The following is an 18889-nucleotide window of genomic DNA, read 5'->3' as shown; positions in this document are numbered from 1 at the left end:
CTGTATGGGTTAGTTAAGTTGAACTAATAAAATCTTACAAAAACCAATTGCTCTAATCATGATTTCTTTTATATTGATAAAGTAGTTGTCAAAGTAGATCAGACCGACAAGGAAAATTTATCAGTGCTAGGCTTTGTGTATGGTTATGTTCCTTAAAATAACATAGTAACTTGATATTGATGAGTTTTTGTTCATTTGTTTGTTGCGAAGTTGTTTTTCTTGAGTGACATAGCAGGAGGCAAAGAGAAGGGAAAAGGAATACTTGTATCAGAAAGGATTCCACATCCCCTGATAAGCACACAATTTATCCCCAGAGTGTTGTACATGGACACTTAATAGGGTACTGCACCAGCGTTCAATCTCGTAAGTCTGTACCCCCTCAGTTCCTTAGTCCCCTAGGTACTTTGCATTTCAGGAGGGGTTGGATACCTAATACAGACCTGCTCTTCTTCTTGACATAAACAGGCAGAATTAGGGATTTTTACAGTTCCTAAAGGATGTGACAACTTTACCCCTCTAAGTTTCTTGTTTTGGACTTCACTACAGAAGGAGGAAGAAAGTCATCCAGCTTATTCAGCTGGAGAGCCCTGAAGTCCACCCAGGAGACACCAAGTGCTCCACCTGTTCCCACCTGGCTCTTCATATTTTGTCCAACTCTCTCTACTGCCAAAGACAGAAAAGAAAAAGAGGTGGCATCCGTCTCCTCCTGTGCCTCCAAACAAAGAGATCACTTAGCTATTTACTTATAACACCTTTCAACCCCATAACAGATACCAGATCAAAAGTATTTCAGTTTTAGTGGGAAAGGATATGAATGGGCTTTGTGAAGCAAACTGACAACAAGTTTACCCTGACCTGTTCCTCATCAAAACCATGCTTTGAAATGTTTTTTAAACAAGCAGATGCAGCTGGTGACCAAGGTTCAAATAACTGACATTACTAAGATGCAGCCAAGACTTCAGCAAGCCTCATGGTGACACTTCTGGACAAAGATAAGGCTTTGTTGTAAGCATAAAAGCTTGGAACACTCCTCATCATATGTAGAAAAATGCCACAACAAAAAATATTAACAGTCTTGAATCCACTGGAGAGGCATGGGAAAAAAAGACAGAGGTAGCCATGAGGTCCAGGAACGAATAGATGATCCTTACTTTTAGTATAAATATACATAAAGAAGCTGTAATATAAGATTAAATCTGATTACATCCTTTTGCTACTCTGACCAAAACAAGCAGTAAATTATTCCAACTATGTTTTCTTTTACCAAAGAATAACAATTGTAAGAGCTGTTTTCTTGGCTTTTATTAAAATCAAACTAAAAGAATAGCAAAAAATTCAAGATTCCATTGTGTTTTTCTAAAAAGAAATCAGACTTCTTTTAAGCATACTTTTACATTTTACATGCTTTAATTTCAGAATTGCACCTGGTCCTAGCCTAGGGGCAGAAATAAAAGGATACAAGTCAAAACACAAAGACGTAAGCCTCCATTATTTTGATGGGACAGTTAACAGCACAGGGAAGCTGCACATGTTCACAATCTGTTTGAATAACTAAATAAATAGTAATCATTCTATTTACTCCCTTTCAGTTTGCCTGAATTTTTAAATTGTGCAAGAATAGAGAAATTGCATTGTAGCTTCCACTGATATTTGCATCAAAACAGGGATTACTGATTAAATTTGAAATCTGAACAGTAAGTCAAATACATTGTTCCATTAATGTTTAAAAAAGCCCCATTGTATCTTAGAGAAAAAAAAAATGGAGTTAAAACTGATTTCTCCTCTGCTTTGCTGTCCTGGTGAGAAAGCAGTGAAAAAAAGCGAAGTTTATATAAAGCTGTGTTAACCACAAATGCTAGAATCATTCAGCTAATAAAAACATGATTTTCATATATATCAAAAACATGCTGACGTTTGAAGAAATCTGTAAAGCTCTTTTTTATACAAGATAATAATAGTATATTACACTATATACTGTTTACTTAGATAATGATTATAGCATAAGCAGGGGCAGGTTAATATCTGTATGAATAGTTTTACCTAAAGCTACCCCTTTTTTTCTGATGTTAATCTCCACTTTGACTAGCTCTAAGATTAATTTTATATCCTTTCCTTGAATTACAACTATTATAAACAAGAGGAACAGCCAACCTTTTTTTTTTCTTAGCAATGAGTCAGAAAAAAAAACATAGTTAAAACCAAGAAAACTTTACTAAATATATGTCTTAGAAACCAAAATAAAATAAGTGAGATGATTTACAGCAAAGCATTTGTCTTATAGTGTACAAGCAGTTTGGGATTCTAAACAGATGAAAAAAGAATAAAGCAAATGGAAAAAAAAAAAGGAGGAAAAGAAAGCAAAAGAGCTGATAAAGTTTCTGGCTACAATACAGGAGACATATCATTACCATATGATCTAATGTGGGTGTCAGCCTGGATTGTGTTCATTGAGAGAAACCTTATTTTTTAACTGTGCTATGGAATAGAAGCAGGAGGGTTTTCCACCAAGTGACAGTCACTGAGCTGAACTTACCCCCTCCTCCTTTCCACACCTGCAAAGCCTTTTGCCTGGGTTGAATATTTAGTTTAATTACATCTCAGCTTTGAGAGCTCCTGTTGCAAATCCCTGGATTAAAAGGTACGGTTTTCGGTAATTCTCCTGAACTATGCTGCACTAATAAAACTTCAGGCACGTCTACGGCAAGAAGTAGATGGATTTTAAGAGAAGCAAGGAAAAATCCTACTAAATGTTTAGCAATGTTAAATGTTGTATCCAGCACTTTTGTTTCTTGAGAACATGAGAATGCATTCGTAAGGACTGTACACATTTCCTACTGTTTATTTGACTGTTCTGTCTCTTGTTTTGATTTGTATAAGCACTGCTATAGTCCTTTCTTTTTCCGTACCGTAAACTTTTGCAGCAGCATGTTCTCTGTTTGCAAATCAATGTTTAGAATCTATGATGTAGTGAGTGTAAAAAAGTATTCATGTACTTCTCGTTTAACTGAACTCTGAGATACATCTTTTTCCGCTCAGATTTCTTTGTATTTATTACAAACTCTAATGAGTATAATTTTGATTTCAGAGAAAAAGATGTGTAGTAGATAGTTAAACAGGATCGGTGTATGTCTTTGTAATGTTAGAAAGCGCCGTGTTACAGTGTGCAAATGAGGAACTTACATTTAAAGAAGCTGCCTGTGACTGAAAGAGTGGGAAAGAAAATTCCTGGATTTGAAACTCCTGTTAGCAGAGTTTTAATCTGTTTTTGACTCTCAGCTGCTCTTTTTCCATATGTAGACTTTCTTGTAAAAAAAAAAAAAAAGTTAAACATATAATGTAGGAGATTTTTCTGAAACTGCATGTATCTTTTAACTCGTCTTTTGTGGCATTTTGAGGGATTTCTGAGAGTGGATGAACTAATATTTAAAAGATAAGCTTAAGGCAAACTGACAAAAAGACCACCAGTACTGTGGTGACGTGAACTGATGAAGCATATTTCCAGGGCTATTTTGAATTGAAATGTGGCCAATTCTATGGTATAGTTTCCTCTGTTTGTGGAAAAGTCTTACTCACTGTAAACACATAATTAAAGCAAATTTAAACAGTTCTGTCTGCAGACATAAATATTGTGTCACAGACCTTTAAGAATTCAGATATTTTTTTTCCTTTCCTGTTTTTTTTTAATGTGAAATGTAAACATTTCTTACTAGTACAGTTTTATGTAATTTTGTATCTAGCCATTTCTGTCCATTTAAATGTGCAAACAACCGGAATATATGTGCCTGCAGTAGGAAAACATATGAATGAAGATGTGTATCCACATATCTACTCTTATTTCCTGATTAATCTGTAGTTTGTATCTGCTGTTTTCTCTGCTGTGTGGTTTGAATTAGATCCTTCATATCCTTTGTTGTCATACAGTCCTCCTTTATACACAACATTTTTTTTTCTGAATTTGTTCTAGTTTTGACAAAACAGGGACCAAAGGAAAAGGTCTACTACAGGCATTAAATTAGATAAGTGAAATTTATGAATATTGATAAGCGTGAAGATGTTTCCAAAGTGCCTTTATTTATTTATTTATTTATTTATTTATTTATTTATTTATTTATTTATTTCCCCTTGGGAGAAGAGTGTTAGTAAGTTAACTCTAGGATAAGATCCTGATTGTACATTCTTGGGGAGAGATGGGGGGGGGGGGGGGAGGGAATGGTACTTCAGTAGTGACACTGGGGAATATAGAAGCAGGTTTTTTAAATTTATTTTTTTTTTTAATTTACTAATGTGTAAAAAAGAATCTGAGGAAGCTTTTTGAAAGAATACTGATTGTCAGTGCAGGGGGTGGTGTCCAGCTTTCCTGGTGTTTATTGGGCATTTTGGAATGGGCATCTTTAAAAATGCGCTGTACTTGAGTGGTGTTTTATTGCTCATTTTCGCAAGGCAGCTTATTAAAATGAATGGCGATGATTTAGCAAGTTTGCATTCCTCTTTCAAACGATTAATCAATTGCATTGTTATTTTACAATCTGTGATTATGCCAGGAACTTGAATTAGGTTAAACTATGGCAAGAAGTTACCGCCCTGCATTAATACCTCATTGCTGTGACACCCTTACTTGTCCATCAGTACCACACAACAGGGCTGCATGCTGGGCATGGGACAGCCCTGATGTTGGTGGGGGCCAGGACAGGAGGATGCAGAAGGATGTCCCACCCAGGAGCACGGCCTGTCTTAGCTGCGGGACACGAGATTGCATGGTGTGGGGCTGTGTGAACAGGACAGGCTAAAATGCTGCAACTCTCCAGCTGACTTTTAGGGTCTGCAAAGTCCTTCAGTACATGCAGTGGGTAACATGTCTGTCTACTCCCAGAACAGAAAATACTTCACAATCTAAGAAACCAAGGATGTTTCCCATAGTGATAACAGAAACAATATTTTGCTCCATGTGAACTCACCTGGAAGTCTTTGGGACATCTGAAGAAGTTAGATATCCGTCTTTCTGTTAGTTAGATGACAGAAATGTAAACTCTGACGTTAACACTTGCACAGTTGATAGTCACCTTCCCATCCTGTCATGACTGAGTCTCAGAAGTTTCTGCAGGACTGCATTTTTGGCATCCGTAAGTAAAAATTTGTGAAGGAAATTGAACCCAGGCACTGTACATATTGCATCTAATTCCAGGCCTGTGATTTTTATTTATTTAGCTTTTTTTTATACTAACCATTTCTGTTAGAGTACCTGGATTTTGTGTTCTAGAAAGAGAGGCCTCAGTATGCAACTGTCCATGTTAATCATATAGTCCTACCTAGCATGTTTCAATAGAGTGAGGGAGTTGTTCATTCTCCCCTCCTTCCTCTCAGTTTTTTTAATTTCCAATAGCCAAAATGGAGCTGGGAAGTGCTATGTGACACTCCTAACTGTCAGCTAACTTCAAGATAGGGTAGAACCCCGTTAGCATCCAGACAAGGCATTTCAGAAGTAAATTTCAATGATCTAGTTACTGACCTGAAGAAGCAATTGAACACCTTTGCTTTCCCTGCAAAGAGCAATATCTGTATTCAGATTTGTGCTATTCATTTTCAGAAAAGTCTCCTAAAGAACAAGACTGCCTTCCTATCATTTGATGACTTGAAGGCACGTTTCTTTTTTATTAGTTTTTAACTGTGGATTGTTTATACATCAATGAAAAGTTGGAAAACATAGTTTCCTCATGTAAATTAAATAGTAAAAGAAGGTAACTTTCAGAAAGTAGAGGACAGCCTTGATAAAATATCTGGAAGCTACTGTTTTGAAATTTTTCCCTAGTGCACAACATTGGCAGCACAATGTACAGTGTCTTGAAATGTATTTTAGGCCTAAGTCCTGAGAACACATACTTATTATCATTATAATACATTATCAGTGGCAATTCACACTTGCGTAAACGTGCTCCTGTGCATGAAAATCTGCAGAATGAGGCCCTGAAGTACCCTTTGAACGTGTACTGACAATACTGAAAGCACCAGTTCAAATGCCTATGCAGTACAAAGCAGAGGATTTTCAGAGTGCATTGTTATAAGGTAAAATCCCCTAGCCAAAATCTTGGAAAGAAAGCCAAGAATATCCCATGTAATACAACTTTGTATTCCTTTTTATTGCACTGTTTAAACTGGGAATTAAGAATAGCTTACTTTAAAAACTAAGATCTTTCTCTCTCTCTCCTTCCCATCACTACATCTTACTCTTTCTCAGTCAGCTTTACTAGGATATAATTTAAAACACACAGCAAACTGGCAATTTAAAAAAAGATTTCTCAAGATATGAAATACTGCGTTACAGTTAGTTTGGGAACCTCAGGTTCATCTCGAGGGAGCAAACTCATTGCCATGAAACAAATGTTAACAAAATCAAATAGACTGTTCTGTTGGCAGAAAACATACACATGGAAAATGTGGCTTGTTGTTTTGACTGTTTTGCATAACAAAGTTGACAGTGCTGCCTGTTCCTAATAAATATTACTCTAAATATGCTAACAGATGTATCTAGAGTTGCCTTTAAACCATCTTGTGAAAAAAAGGCTATTGACAAGCAGTTAACAGACTGCTATCACATAACTGTCCTATTTTCACAGTTCAGTTTTCATTTATTGAAAGGAACAGTTATGCAACTGGTGGATATGCTGGACCTCCTTCAGCAGGAACTGTGCAGCTATGGAAAATTGCTACTTTTGCTTTAAATCCTCTACTGTGGTTCCTAGGTTCTGCCTGGAGTTGATGAACTGAGCCATGAGGCTAGCTCTCCTCTTCATCCTACTGCTGCCAGTATGCTTGGCCACGCCGTTCCACCAGAAGGGCCTCTTTGACTTCATGATGGAGGACGAAGGGTCAGCTGATATGGCTCCAACAGATGATCCTGTCATATCTGGATTTGGGCCGGTGTGCCCCTTCCGCTGCCAGTGTCATCTTCGCGTTGTGCAGTGCTCTGACCTAGGTAAGCCCAGGAGTGTGTTCATAGGGTCCAGCCTGCAAGGCTGGACGGTAGTGAACACAAAATATTTTTTATGTTTTATGTATATTTTATGCACGTACATTTCATTTGCTCTTTGAAAAACCACAGATTTCTGCTGCAGGGAAAATCACTTTTCAAGGTTGTTTCTTCAAATGTGTATTAAATAAATTTAGTGAGGTTAGATGTGGAGATGGAAACATTTTAAAAGTTCTTAAATTGCACAGTCCAGACTCCAACACTCTTAATCATACTGTCGAGTACCTCAACATAGAAATCATCCTATTTCCATAGGATTACATGAGCATGGAATAACCAACACTGAATCATGGAACAATCAACCTTGGAACCAGCTCTTTGAAGGAAAGAGCTTGGAAACTCTCCAAAACAATGAACACATTTTGGAGCGCCTTATTAAATACCTTTCTTAGACAATGTTCAAGCTGAAACCATGAGAACCGTTCTCACAAACTCCCCTTACTCCCACATGTGCAAGGGCTTGTCTATACAGTAAGACCAGCAGAGCATGAAGCCATGCCTTCCCTCACTGTATTCTGACTTTACCATGCAAAAATCTCTAGTAATGAAGTTGACTCCAGCAAAACTGCTTTTGGTTTGTTCCAGTGTTAATCAGTGAGCGTGTAGTGTAGAAAATTAAAGGTTTTCTTTTTTTTTTCTCACAAGGAAATTAGGTAGTTTGTTCAGTGGACAGACAAATAGTTTTTCTTATGATTTTGTAGATTTCATTTTTTCAAAATGTATTCTCTCAGCTCTTTGAATGTATTTCTAGTGTTTCTATTTTAGTAAGTTATTGCATTGTCTTTGATAATTACTGTAAGTCATGACACAACTCTACCAAATAGGACCTGGGTCTCATTGTGGTGGGTGTTGTCCAATTACTAAAATGAGGGGAAAACATTAGTTACATCCCTTGAAACTTCTGTGAATTTTTTAAAGTAACCCACATAATTACGCAACAGATATGTTTGGCAAAGAACCAGTGAACAAAGCAAGCCAAGCTGCACAAACTAGCACAGACTAACCTACCCATACATTCACAAAGCTTTCACAGTAATGGCTCTGCTGAAAGACATTTTTTCACTATTAAGACACTAGATAGTAGCAAACATGGAGTGTGGAGTGGAGAGGAGGTTGCACCACATACATGAAGATCTTAGGCTTTTACTGTTCACAGAATCATAGAATTGTTTGAGTCAGAAGGGACCTTTAGAGATCATCCAGTCCAACTCCTCTGCAGTGAACAGGGGACACCTACAGCTAGATCAGGTTGCTCACAGTCTGGTCCTGCCTAGCCTTGAATGTCTCCAAGGATGAGGCATCCACCACCTCTTTGTGCAACCTGTTGCAGTGCTTCACTGACCCTTATTGTGAAAAACTTTTTCTTTATTTCCAACCAAAATCTCCCCTGTTCTAGTCTGAAATAATTTCCCCTTGTTCTATCACAACACACTCTGCTAATGTGTCTGTCCTCTTCCTTCTTATAGCCACTCTTTAGATACTGAAAGGCCACTACTGGGTCTCCCCATAGCCTTCTCTTCTCCAGGCTCAACAGTCCCAGCTCTCTCAGCCTGTCCTCATATGGAGGTGTTCCATCCCTTGCATAATTTCTGTGGCCCTCCTCTGGACACACTCCAACAGGTCCACACCTCTCATGTGCTGAGAACTCTACATCTGGATGCAGTACTCCAGGTGAGGTCTCACCAGCGCAGAGCAGAGGGGCAGGATCACCTCCCTTGACCAACTTGCCACACTTCTTTTGATGCAGCCCAGGATGCGGTTGGCTTTCTGGGCTGTGAGGGTACATGTCCAGCTTGCAATCAACCAGTACTCCCAGGTCTTTTTTGGCAGGGCTGCACTCTATCCTTTTGTCCCTCAGCTTGCACTGATAGTGGGGATTGCTGTGACCCAGGTGCAAGACCTTGCACTTGGATTTGTTGAACCTCATGAGGTTCACCTGGGCCCACTGCAGAGAGACCTGGATGCCATCCTGTCCCTCTGGTCTGTTGACTGCACCACACAGCTTGGTATCATCTGCAAACTTGCTGAGGGTTCACTTGATTGCACTGTCAAGTGTCCCTGATGAAGGTATTAAAGAACATTTGTCCCAGTACTGACCCCTGAGGGACACCACTTGTCACAGATTTCCATCCAGACATTGAGCCACTGATCACCACTCCCTGGGTATAATCTTGCAACCAGTTCCTCATCCATTGAACACTCTACCCATAAAATCCATACCTTACCAATTTGGAGAGAAGGATGTTGTGAGGACTGTGTCAAAGCCCATATTGAAGTCCAGATAGATGACATCAGTAGCTCTTCCTTTGTCCACTGATACAGTTATGTTGTCATAGGAGGCCACTAGGTTGATCAGGCCTTAATCAAGCCATGTTGGTTGTCTCAGATCACCTCCCTCTCTTCCGTATGCATTAGCATAGTTTCCAGGAGGATCTGCTCTATGATATTCCTCAGCACAGAGATGAGGCTGAGAGGTTGGTAGTTTCCTGGATCATCCTTTCCACCCTTCTTAAAAATGGATGTGCCATTGACTTTCTTCCAGTCACCAGGGACTTCACTTGACTGCCATGACTTTTCAAATATCACTGAGAGTGGCTTGGCCACTGCATCAGCCAATTTCATCAGGACCCATAGATTTATGGGTGTTCAGGTTCCCCTGGTGGTTGTGAACCCGACCTTTGCTTACAGCAGGAGGGACACTGCTCCCCATGTCCTCAAATTCCAGCCCATCCACTCGAGGGGTGTGTGACAAGCAGTTGCCAGTGAAGACTGAGGCAAAAAGGTGTTGAGTGGCTCAGCTTTCTCCTTGTCTGTTGTTACCTGTGTACCTGTATTGCTCACTTGTGGGGGTACACCATCTTGGGCTTTCCATTTCTGGTTGTACCTGTAGAAGATTTTCTTATTCTTTTTGCCCCTTGCCAAGTCCAGTTCTGGTTGGGCCTTGGCCTTCATAACCCCATCCCTACACAGCCTAACAGCATCCCTATACTCCTCCCAGGTTACCTGTCCCTACTTCCACTGCTTGTGCATTTTCTTCTTGCTCTCCAGTTTGACGAGCAGGTCCCAGTTCAGCCATGCTGGTCTCTTGCCTTCCTTTCCTGACTTCCTACATCTGGGAATGGAGTGTTCTTGTGCACTAAGGAAAGCTTCCTTCAAGATCTGCTAGCTCTGCTCAGCTCCCTTGGTCGTGAGGACAGTTTCCCATGGGGAGGATGGTTTCCCAGGGGACTGTAACTGTTGTTATACTGGATAACACTGTTGGAATTTAAGATATTTTAGGAACTTTTCCCCAGTCTGTTTCAATTCTGCAGAATTGAATTCAGTTAAAAAGTGGAGATATTCACACAGGAGCCCTTTGTTGCTCTACTTGCTCCCACGTTCATTCAGTTCCCCTTCATACTCATGATTTCCAAAAAACTGCACTATAATCCACTGCATATTATTGCTTCTGGGTTAACAAAGTCCCATACTGTCAAGGAGATTCGGGAGTAAAGTGATTAAAACCCCAGTTCTGTATTTCCCAGATAATTTTGAGAGAGATGATAAGAAATACATTTTCAGCTTGGTTTAAGCCCACACAGTGCAGATACTGGAATGAGAAGACAGTGCTTTTGAAGCAGCTGGGCTGATAACATCCAGCCTCTGGGCACAGAGGAAGAGAGATCTCCCTGGGGTTCAAATACACAGCACAGCAAAATAAGTAATATTTCCCTGGCAGAGCTCAGGGAAGTTATAACCGTTCAGTTTTCCAGCCTTGGCATGAAGTTTCATCCATCCCCACCACACGTGGTTACAACAGCCACTTCTGGGCCTGGCCCAAATGGGAGGCTCATCAGGATGCAGGCTGCCCCTGAGAGCAGAGACAGGACAGCTGAAGTGTGCCTCTGCTCCACACTCTTCCAGCCTCAAGTCCATTTCTGTGTGTCTCAGGCTCCATCAAGATCAGATTTACCCCATTACTCTAGGACAGCCAGGATCTGGCTCTAAGAGCTCAACATTTCTTTGGGAACACTGAAGGTGATGCCAGGATGACCTAGTGTGCTTGTTGGCTCTCAGCTGAAGAGCACTTGGGGTGCAGTGATCAGGCTAGAGCCATAACACCAGCAATGAGGACTGCACCTCCCTGCAAAACCACCACTCCTGGCTTGCCTTTCCCTACAGCTTTAGGTATTTCCTACCCATCCAAATTAGCTATCTCCCCCCTAAAATTATCACATTTAATCATCTCGTCCCATGGGTACTTGAAGAAAAGCTGCAGGCAATAACAAGACTCCTCCCAAGGACATATTAAGAACATACTGAATTAAATCCCTGTCCACAAAGGAAAACTGAAATCTGGATCCTGTCTAGCACTCGCTCTCTGGCCTGGAAAAAAAGGGCCCCTTGCACTGGGTGCAGAGGGCAGGTCAGAGCAAGGCACCTGGGAGACCTAACGTGGGCCTTCTCTTCCTCTGTATGCCTCATTTTGTGCTCAAAGGGATATTTACTATTTTTAAACTCCTGCAGAATAAGGAAGAAGCTCACTACCTGACATAGACTTATGTGAAAAAAAAACAGCAGAACTGTCACATCCAGGGTCCAGAGACCAGATTTGCTCCTTTAATTGCTAAGTCTTTTTGTCCAGTTGCCACTTCTCATGAGGATTGGATGGGAATATTAAAAAAAAAATCTGAATTCTATAAAAACAGTGAAAAAAATGCCTGGTGGTCCAGTTACACTAGTGTCAGCTGAATTTTTTCATTTTTGTACTTTCAAGCTTCAGTCAAATCTTCCTAAGCACATACCTCTGAATTAATTTATTTTGCCTCCAAGCCAAAAACTGAACTAGCAGGAAGGAGAACACTGTCTTCTCACACCCCGAAGAAGAATTCTCTCAGAGGTACAGTTACTGACATATTGAGAACAGGACCCAGTGTACCTACCTCATATGAAATTAATTACCTTTGTGCAACAGGCTCAAGGACCTCTGCAGTACTTTTATGAAAGTGCAGCCTTTTCTGAATTTCCCTCCTGTTGCTAAAAGGAAGTCATATGTTCACTTTTTAATCATGCTTCAGTGAAGACATTACTATGCCATAGCTGGATTTTCCATAGATGTTACTGTCTTCCTTACTAACACGCACTTCAGAGTGGCTGACAACAGCTGGTCAGAGGAAGCTTGCCATGTTTAAAAATAATAAACGTAGGGAAGACATTGCTGTTAGGCAAATATGCCTCATGAAAGCCCTAGCAAGGATTAACAGTTCAGTTTAAGTCCCAAAGAGTGTCTCAAGCAAAGGTTCCTCTCAGAGGGCCCTATTAGGCAGGAGGACATATTTATTCAGCCCTGTGGCAGATGCAGTATGCTCCCTAAGCATGTTCAGTGATGGTAGACAGAGCTTTACTTCACCTTCAGATGAGTCTGTCTGCCCCTTAGGAAGTGATCAGTGTAAGCGTTCTGCAGGATGCAGTAGCACTGCCTTCCTTAGAGCTTCATGGGGTCAAGGGTTCTTCTAGCTTTCTTGCCGTGAGCATCCATGCAGGCTTTATGGTCTGCAAAAGGTGCAGGAGAGATGAATGTCAGTAAATAAAATTGAAGTAGTATTATATCTTAAATGGGATCTTTACTCACAGCTTAGAAAGGCAAGTTTTCTCCAGCTGTAAAGAAGGGTGTATTAAAGCTCAGCATGGGTGCTGGACTGTGTATTTGAAGAGCACTTTGAGATCAGCGGGAGAAAAGCTCACAGATGTGTAAAGCATTATTCCAGGGATCCAGTAACATGAGTCAGTTTATCTGAATACATCAAGTGTCTACATTGTATTAAATGATGGCTCTTCAACCCTTGTACCATGGCAACGTGTCAACAGCTAATTTATTTGTTGACAGAAGGCAATTTATCTCCTAGTATTGTAAAATACTGTAAAATATTCCAGAAGCATCTGAACACCAATTTTCTGATCTTCATGTGATTTTCCTGTCTCTCTTGGGAACCTCATCTCTCCTTTTTAAGGAAATTAACTCCTCTGGGACATACTTTGATTTGAACTTCCATAGTCAACACAGAATATTTTTTGAAGAAAATAATACTTACCTTATTGGTGATCAGTCTCAATCATTTTATGAGTTCCAGAAAGCAGATAGGGTTACTCCTTGCTATTATTTGAATCTCTACCATCCTTTCAAAACCATCATTTTTTAAGCTAAATGTTTAGTTTGAAATCCAATGTGTTTCTAAAAGTGTAATAAGAAAGAGCATGAATCGTTAAATGACAAGATATTAAGAAATATGCTTTTTAAGTAAAACCTTTTGTTAATTGACATTTTACTTGATGAAACATAAGGTTACATCATTCCATGTTTCATTATTTTCTTCCTTCTAACAGTAAGTGCTAGAGATTTATTCCTTTTCTGTTTAACAGAAGCTGAAACTCTCAGGAAATCCCCTGAATCCACATAACTTCATTGTCTAACAAGAAGTGTGATGAATAAAAATGTTAGTGTGAAATCTAGGAAAATATATTGCTGCTTATACAAATAGTAGCCTCTATGTAATAATATAATGGCCTTAAAACTCAGACTAAATGCCTTTCTAGACGTTCTTTAGCAAAACACAACTTATGCTATCATCACACAGAAGTCATTAAGCTTATAATAGTTATCAACAATAATTGGGCTAAAAATTATTATAATATTATATGATAATTTGGTGAATTGTAAGACTGACACATATTGGAGATCAGACTGTAGGACCTATATGAAGTATTACAGATATAATATAGAAGTGATATCAGATAACATTTGTCACCTAAGAGTTGTCTGGTCTCCTTTCACAATCATAGCGCATGGAACAGCTCTTCCTGAATGAGGTGGACGATAGTGACTGAAAGGAGAAATAATTCCCGGATAAGCAGACTGCCATGACAAGGCCTCAATGGTCACTTGAGGCTATACAACTAACTTTCAAATTAATGAAGATATGTGTGATAAAATTAAAGAAGAAGTCAATGCAGGTTAACAGGGTTATTTTTCAATAAATTTGATCCAGATTATAAAATTTTTAGTATCTGTTCTGTTTATATACAATTTGTTAAATTCCATGGAAGTTAACGAAAGCACAAAAGAAAGCCCTATACTCCATAAATCCTGAAAAATTATTAAGAACAAAATAAGTAGAAAACCCTCTTGAGAAGTTTTCAAGAAAAAAAAATACTGGCTAGATGGAAGATTCTCTGTATTTATAAACTATGATTAGGTTTCTCCTCTGCAAGGGCAACAGGCAGGCCTTGTTGCATTGCCACTAGTTTTACAACCTGAATTGCTGATGTTCCAGTTCCAGCTGAGAGACTTGATTCTGGGGGAAAGTCAGTCCACTCTAATTACATCCTTTATTTTTTCATTGCCTGCTCCAAGGTAACAGTTACCACCCATCTGTGCTTTTGGGTTTGTTTGCTTGGTTGACTGTTGTTTTGGTGAGGTTTTTTTTATGGTTTTATATTTGTTTGCTTGTTTTAGACCAAGGAACATTGTTTAATAAAGCCTAGCAGCAGGAACAGTAATCTTGAGTGCCAAATACAAGTGGTACAAGAAGTGACTGTTTTCTGAATAAAAAAAAGGGCTGGTTTCTAAAATATCCCACTGTAAAAATAAATAAATAATAGATGGATAATAAAAGATGATGCAATGGTTATGACATTACATAACATAGCAGGTGATTGAAGAACTTGAAACATACTAAATAATCACAAATGACATCTACTAATGCTATTGAAATCAATGTGTATGTGTATCAAGTTCTTAGCATCTCTGTAGGATGTCGTGTTTGGTAATGTGTATAACTATTTAGGAACTATTTATATTTTCAAGACATGAAGTCTGATCTGTTCACCTGCTAAAGACTCTGCCTTGTCATAGGAAGAGCTGAGGACTCCAAGGGTTCCTTCCCAGTGTTCACTCTGCAGATAGGAATGTGATCTAGGAGTTTGTGTCCTACTTGAAGCCACCAACGATAACAGCAAGAAATTGCCATTCTCAGGAAAACCACTTTTACAAAGCCCAGTTACTGTGGCATTTAGAAAAGTTTCTATTTTTAAACAAGTCTTCAAAACACTTCTTTCTAACCAAGTTTTGACATTTCTAACCCTTCGTTATTAGCTTTGGACTCACTGGTCTGTGTTTTACTTTATCCATATCCTGGATCTGTCATGTGGCTACAGGAATAAAAGTTGTTTTTCTTAAGGTTTTTATGTTTTCTTAAAGTCCAAGTCTAAAAGTATACGCTTTCTAATATACCATGCATTCTTTTGAAACTTATTTCTCCTGCTTTTCGTGTTCGTCCTGACAAAAAGTATTAGCAAATGTTAGAATTCAAGTTCTGTCCAGCTGTATTATATTTTAGGGTTTATTCATGCAGGACAGTGTTGTCCTTTACACTAGGAAAGGAAAACAGATAGGTGGAGCAGAAATCTCATTGGCTTCTCAGCAAGGAAAGAGATGGAAACAGTGAACACAGAGACTTTTAAGACCAAAGACCATACTTGCAAGTCGTGGTGATGAGGGGAGGCTTGTGTGTTTTGTGCATTTGGTGTTTTTGCATGTGTGTGCATGTGTTATTTGGCTTGTTTGTTTGTTTCTTTGTTTGTTTTGTGGGTTGGTGTGGGGCTTTTTTTTGTGTGAGGTTTTTTTTGTGTGCGTGTAGTAGTTTTCAACTCATGGGACTTACAGTGTTCAACAGATCTGTATCCTGTCGTCAACAGGGTTACATTTGCTATACAGGCAAAACTACTGGCTTAGGCATTCTATAAAGAATGAAAAGATGAAAAACAATATTTAAATATCCCTTGTGCGCTCCCTTTGCATGCTCTTAAGTGAGGGCACCCAGGAGTGCATCCTATATCAGCCTTTTGTTCATTTCCTGGGAATTTGATTGGAGTACTTTGAATTGCTACAAAAAACTGTTAAGGAGAAGATGCTTGCAGTTCTTATTTCACTGTGAAAAAGAATGCAGTAAGTATGCAATGCAGTGAAAACCAGAAACCATTTCTGCCCACCTCATTTCTCGTCAGCTTTAAATGCTACAGCATTTAAGATATGCAAATATAAATGACTTTGCAGCCTGGTTCTGCTATTGATCACCATCACAATAGAAACGTGCAATAGGTCATCCTAGAACCAGATTCTTCTTCATTGTTTGTGTCATCTAACATGTGAAAGCCCAGGATGATCTCAGTTTCTTTGCTGGAGCATTTTCACATTGGACACAGCTCATCACAAAGACCAGAAGTTCATTTTCCAATAACTGTTTTCCCATCTGCCACTCCAGTGCAAGCCTCAGAAGCTAAACTGGCTCTCAGTGAATTCCTAGTTCAGGCTGATGTGGAGGAATGATCTTTGTACTAGGGCAATATCTACTCTCAAAAAAACCCTTTACTGAATATCTTTGTATAAAGACACGTATAAACAAAGATATAACTGAATTAGCCAAACAGAACTATGATGCAATTTATTTCCCTAAGCTCAATTAGGATTTACATGCCTTCAAACTGAGTAGTTCATACTAATTCTTTACCACTGGGAAGTAAGAATGGGAAAGAAAAGGGTAGCAGAGCTAACAATGTCTGTATAATGGCAGCAGGTCATAATAAAACTAGGGCTGTGCAATGGCCATATGGTCAGAGAATAAAGGTGTAAGTTTACTGGAAAGTAGAAGAGATCTTCCCAAACCACTCTTTATTGCTGCCTCTTTATGTTAGTGCTAATTCTGGTAAATTCCAAAGCAAGGATTTAGAGTAGTGTCTCTTGATTAGTATCTATTGCCTGCTGCTTGAACCATGAATCAGGAGAACATCCTTACTCCAAAGGATCATTCAAAATTTAGTGTTAGATAGTGTTCAGTTTTCCCAGTCATTGAAATGGTCTCTTCTGAGTACTCTAAATACGTGTAAGAAATACGTATTTCACCTCAATGCATGAGTAGTCATGGATAGTGCATCTGCATTGTATCCATAGTGATTAAAGTCACAATGCACAATGTGCTGGCAGATTACACAAATCACACAGGATTGTTGCTGTTCTCTGATGGGATGTTTTATGTCAGTAACCATGATAGTAATGTAATGTTGGCAATTCTAGCAGTTACTTCAGAAATCTCACGATATTTGATTGTTTTACATAATGCCTTCATCCCTGAAGGCTCATGATTATTTTTCAAAATACTTTTCTCCCTTTCTAAGATCAGTCTCTGCTTCTTGATAAGGTATACATCTTCCAGAGCTTTGAAGTTAACAGTCAGTTAGAAAGAACCCAGAAAAGGAATTTGCTTGATTTTAAGGATACATCATTACTTCTTGGTATTAGTGTTCAGAGTCAGGAGACTGAATCTATCTGTACCAGAAATGTGACTAACGCTGAAAAATAATTCATAACATCTGTAGCTTGCAATATCCTTTAAACTCTGAAATACGTGTTCACTATGCAGAGTGGGTGGAAATGGAAGCGAGCAGATAAGCTATGCACTCATTTTAAAACCTTTGCTGTGACTTTTTCAATTAGTACTATCATAATAGATAATTGAGCAGTTGATCACAGTGTGTGATTTTATTACTTTTTTTGTGTTGTTCATTCTGTTCTGGGAAGCAATGTTGTAAATTCTGCGATTTTGTGGATTTTTTTTTGGGGGGGGAAAGCAGTGTAGTGGTATATCTGTAGATCTACTTTTGTGAGAGGCCTTCTCAGCAGGGGATGGACTTCATTTTCTCATTCTTTCATAAGGGAAGGGTCAGAGATATACAAAATAATCTGTGAAGAAAATAAGCCCAAAATGGATCTTAATGGATCAAGAACTGAAAGCAGGAAAAACATCTGAAAATGGTTGTAAGTCCCCTTTAAGAAGATGCATTTTAAGTCTCAAGTATTCCAGTGGATACTCCTTTTTAGAACAATCATGCAAGAAAAATAGTTCTCCACTTTTTCACTTTTTTTAAAATTAATAAAGTACTCATTAGTACTGAAGATTTCATAGGGAATGAGAAAGGCAGAGAACAGACTTTTACTTTGAAAGTGGGAGAGAGAAGGAGGCTGTGGATACTTCTCTGCAAAGAAAGACTATTGTTTCTTATTTTTCTGGCTGGTAGGAAGCAAATTATGAAATTAAGTTTATTTTCAAATCCTACACAATAGAGAACATATTTCCAGTAAATACTCAAGTACACAGCCTGAGAAAGCTTCAGTGAACTTTTCTAAGTCCTGTGATTTTCCATGGCTAAGACTGCTGAACCCATAAGCTTGCCATTCACCCCATGCATCCCAAAGTCCACATGGGGCACCACCAAGGGCATTCACCCCTGGGAAGGAAGGAGGGAGGGAGGCAGGGAAGGAGGGCTGCTGCCCACTGTGAGACGAGGCAGAGCCTGGCTTGGAGCAGGGAGAGCACGCAGCGGAGGAAGCACAGGCAGCTGCCAGAGAGGCCTCCTCTGCTGGGAGAGCAGCCACTGATGACCACGGCTGGGAATTACACGTAGCTCAGGCCAAATTCCTCAGCTGGCAGCAGCTGTTAGTGGAAACTGAAGGAGACTTGAAAAGAGCCCCATTTTATGGCCCCTATGATAATAATCGTGAGTGTCGGGATGTAATAACACATGTATCTGAGTTGCAGAGTTCAGATCTCCCTCTGCCTTTTGACCCCTTCTTCCAACTGGGGAAGGGAAGGATTTTCCAGCAGAATAAGCCCCATCCTCAGTTGTTGTAAAATGGATAGGAGAACATGGGAAAAAAAAAGAAAAGGAAAAAAAAAAACATAGCAAACTGCTGCATTAAGTAGTTTGCAGTTGGCACAGTTCACTTTTTGTTATTTTGACTATGTGGTCTCAGCACTGCAAAGACGCAGTTCC

At 39.2% G+C, this 18889-nt stretch overlaps 1 protein-coding gene across 2 annotated transcripts in view; it reads left to right on the top strand.

Annotated features, from left to right (window-relative positions):
* Positions 2412-18889, top strand: part of DCN (decorin) — a 40433-nt gene continuing 23955 nt past the window's right edge. Inside the window, exons 1-2 of one of the 2 annotated variants that reach the window (XM_021401627.1) lie at positions 2412-2638; positions 6738-6970. In XM_021401627.1, the coding sequence (XP_021257302.1) occupies positions 6766-6970 (205 nt within the window). In that variant the 5' untranslated portion in view covers positions 2412-2638; positions 6738-6765. Of the gene's footprint in view, positions 2639-6737; positions 6971-18889 lie in introns of those variants that run through there. The other variant, XM_021402459.1, reaches the window with a different exon arrangement.

The sequence above is a fragment of the Numida meleagris genome, chromosome 1 (genome assembly GCF_002078875.1).
Source record: "Numida meleagris isolate 19003 breed g44 Domestic line chromosome 1, NumMel1.0, whole genome shotgun sequence".
Taxonomy (NCBI): domain Eukaryota; kingdom Metazoa; phylum Chordata; class Aves; order Galliformes; family Numididae; genus Numida; species Numida meleagris.
The sequence above is the reverse complement of the archived record's forward strand: the minus strand, read 5'-3'. Positions and strand labels throughout refer to the sequence as shown.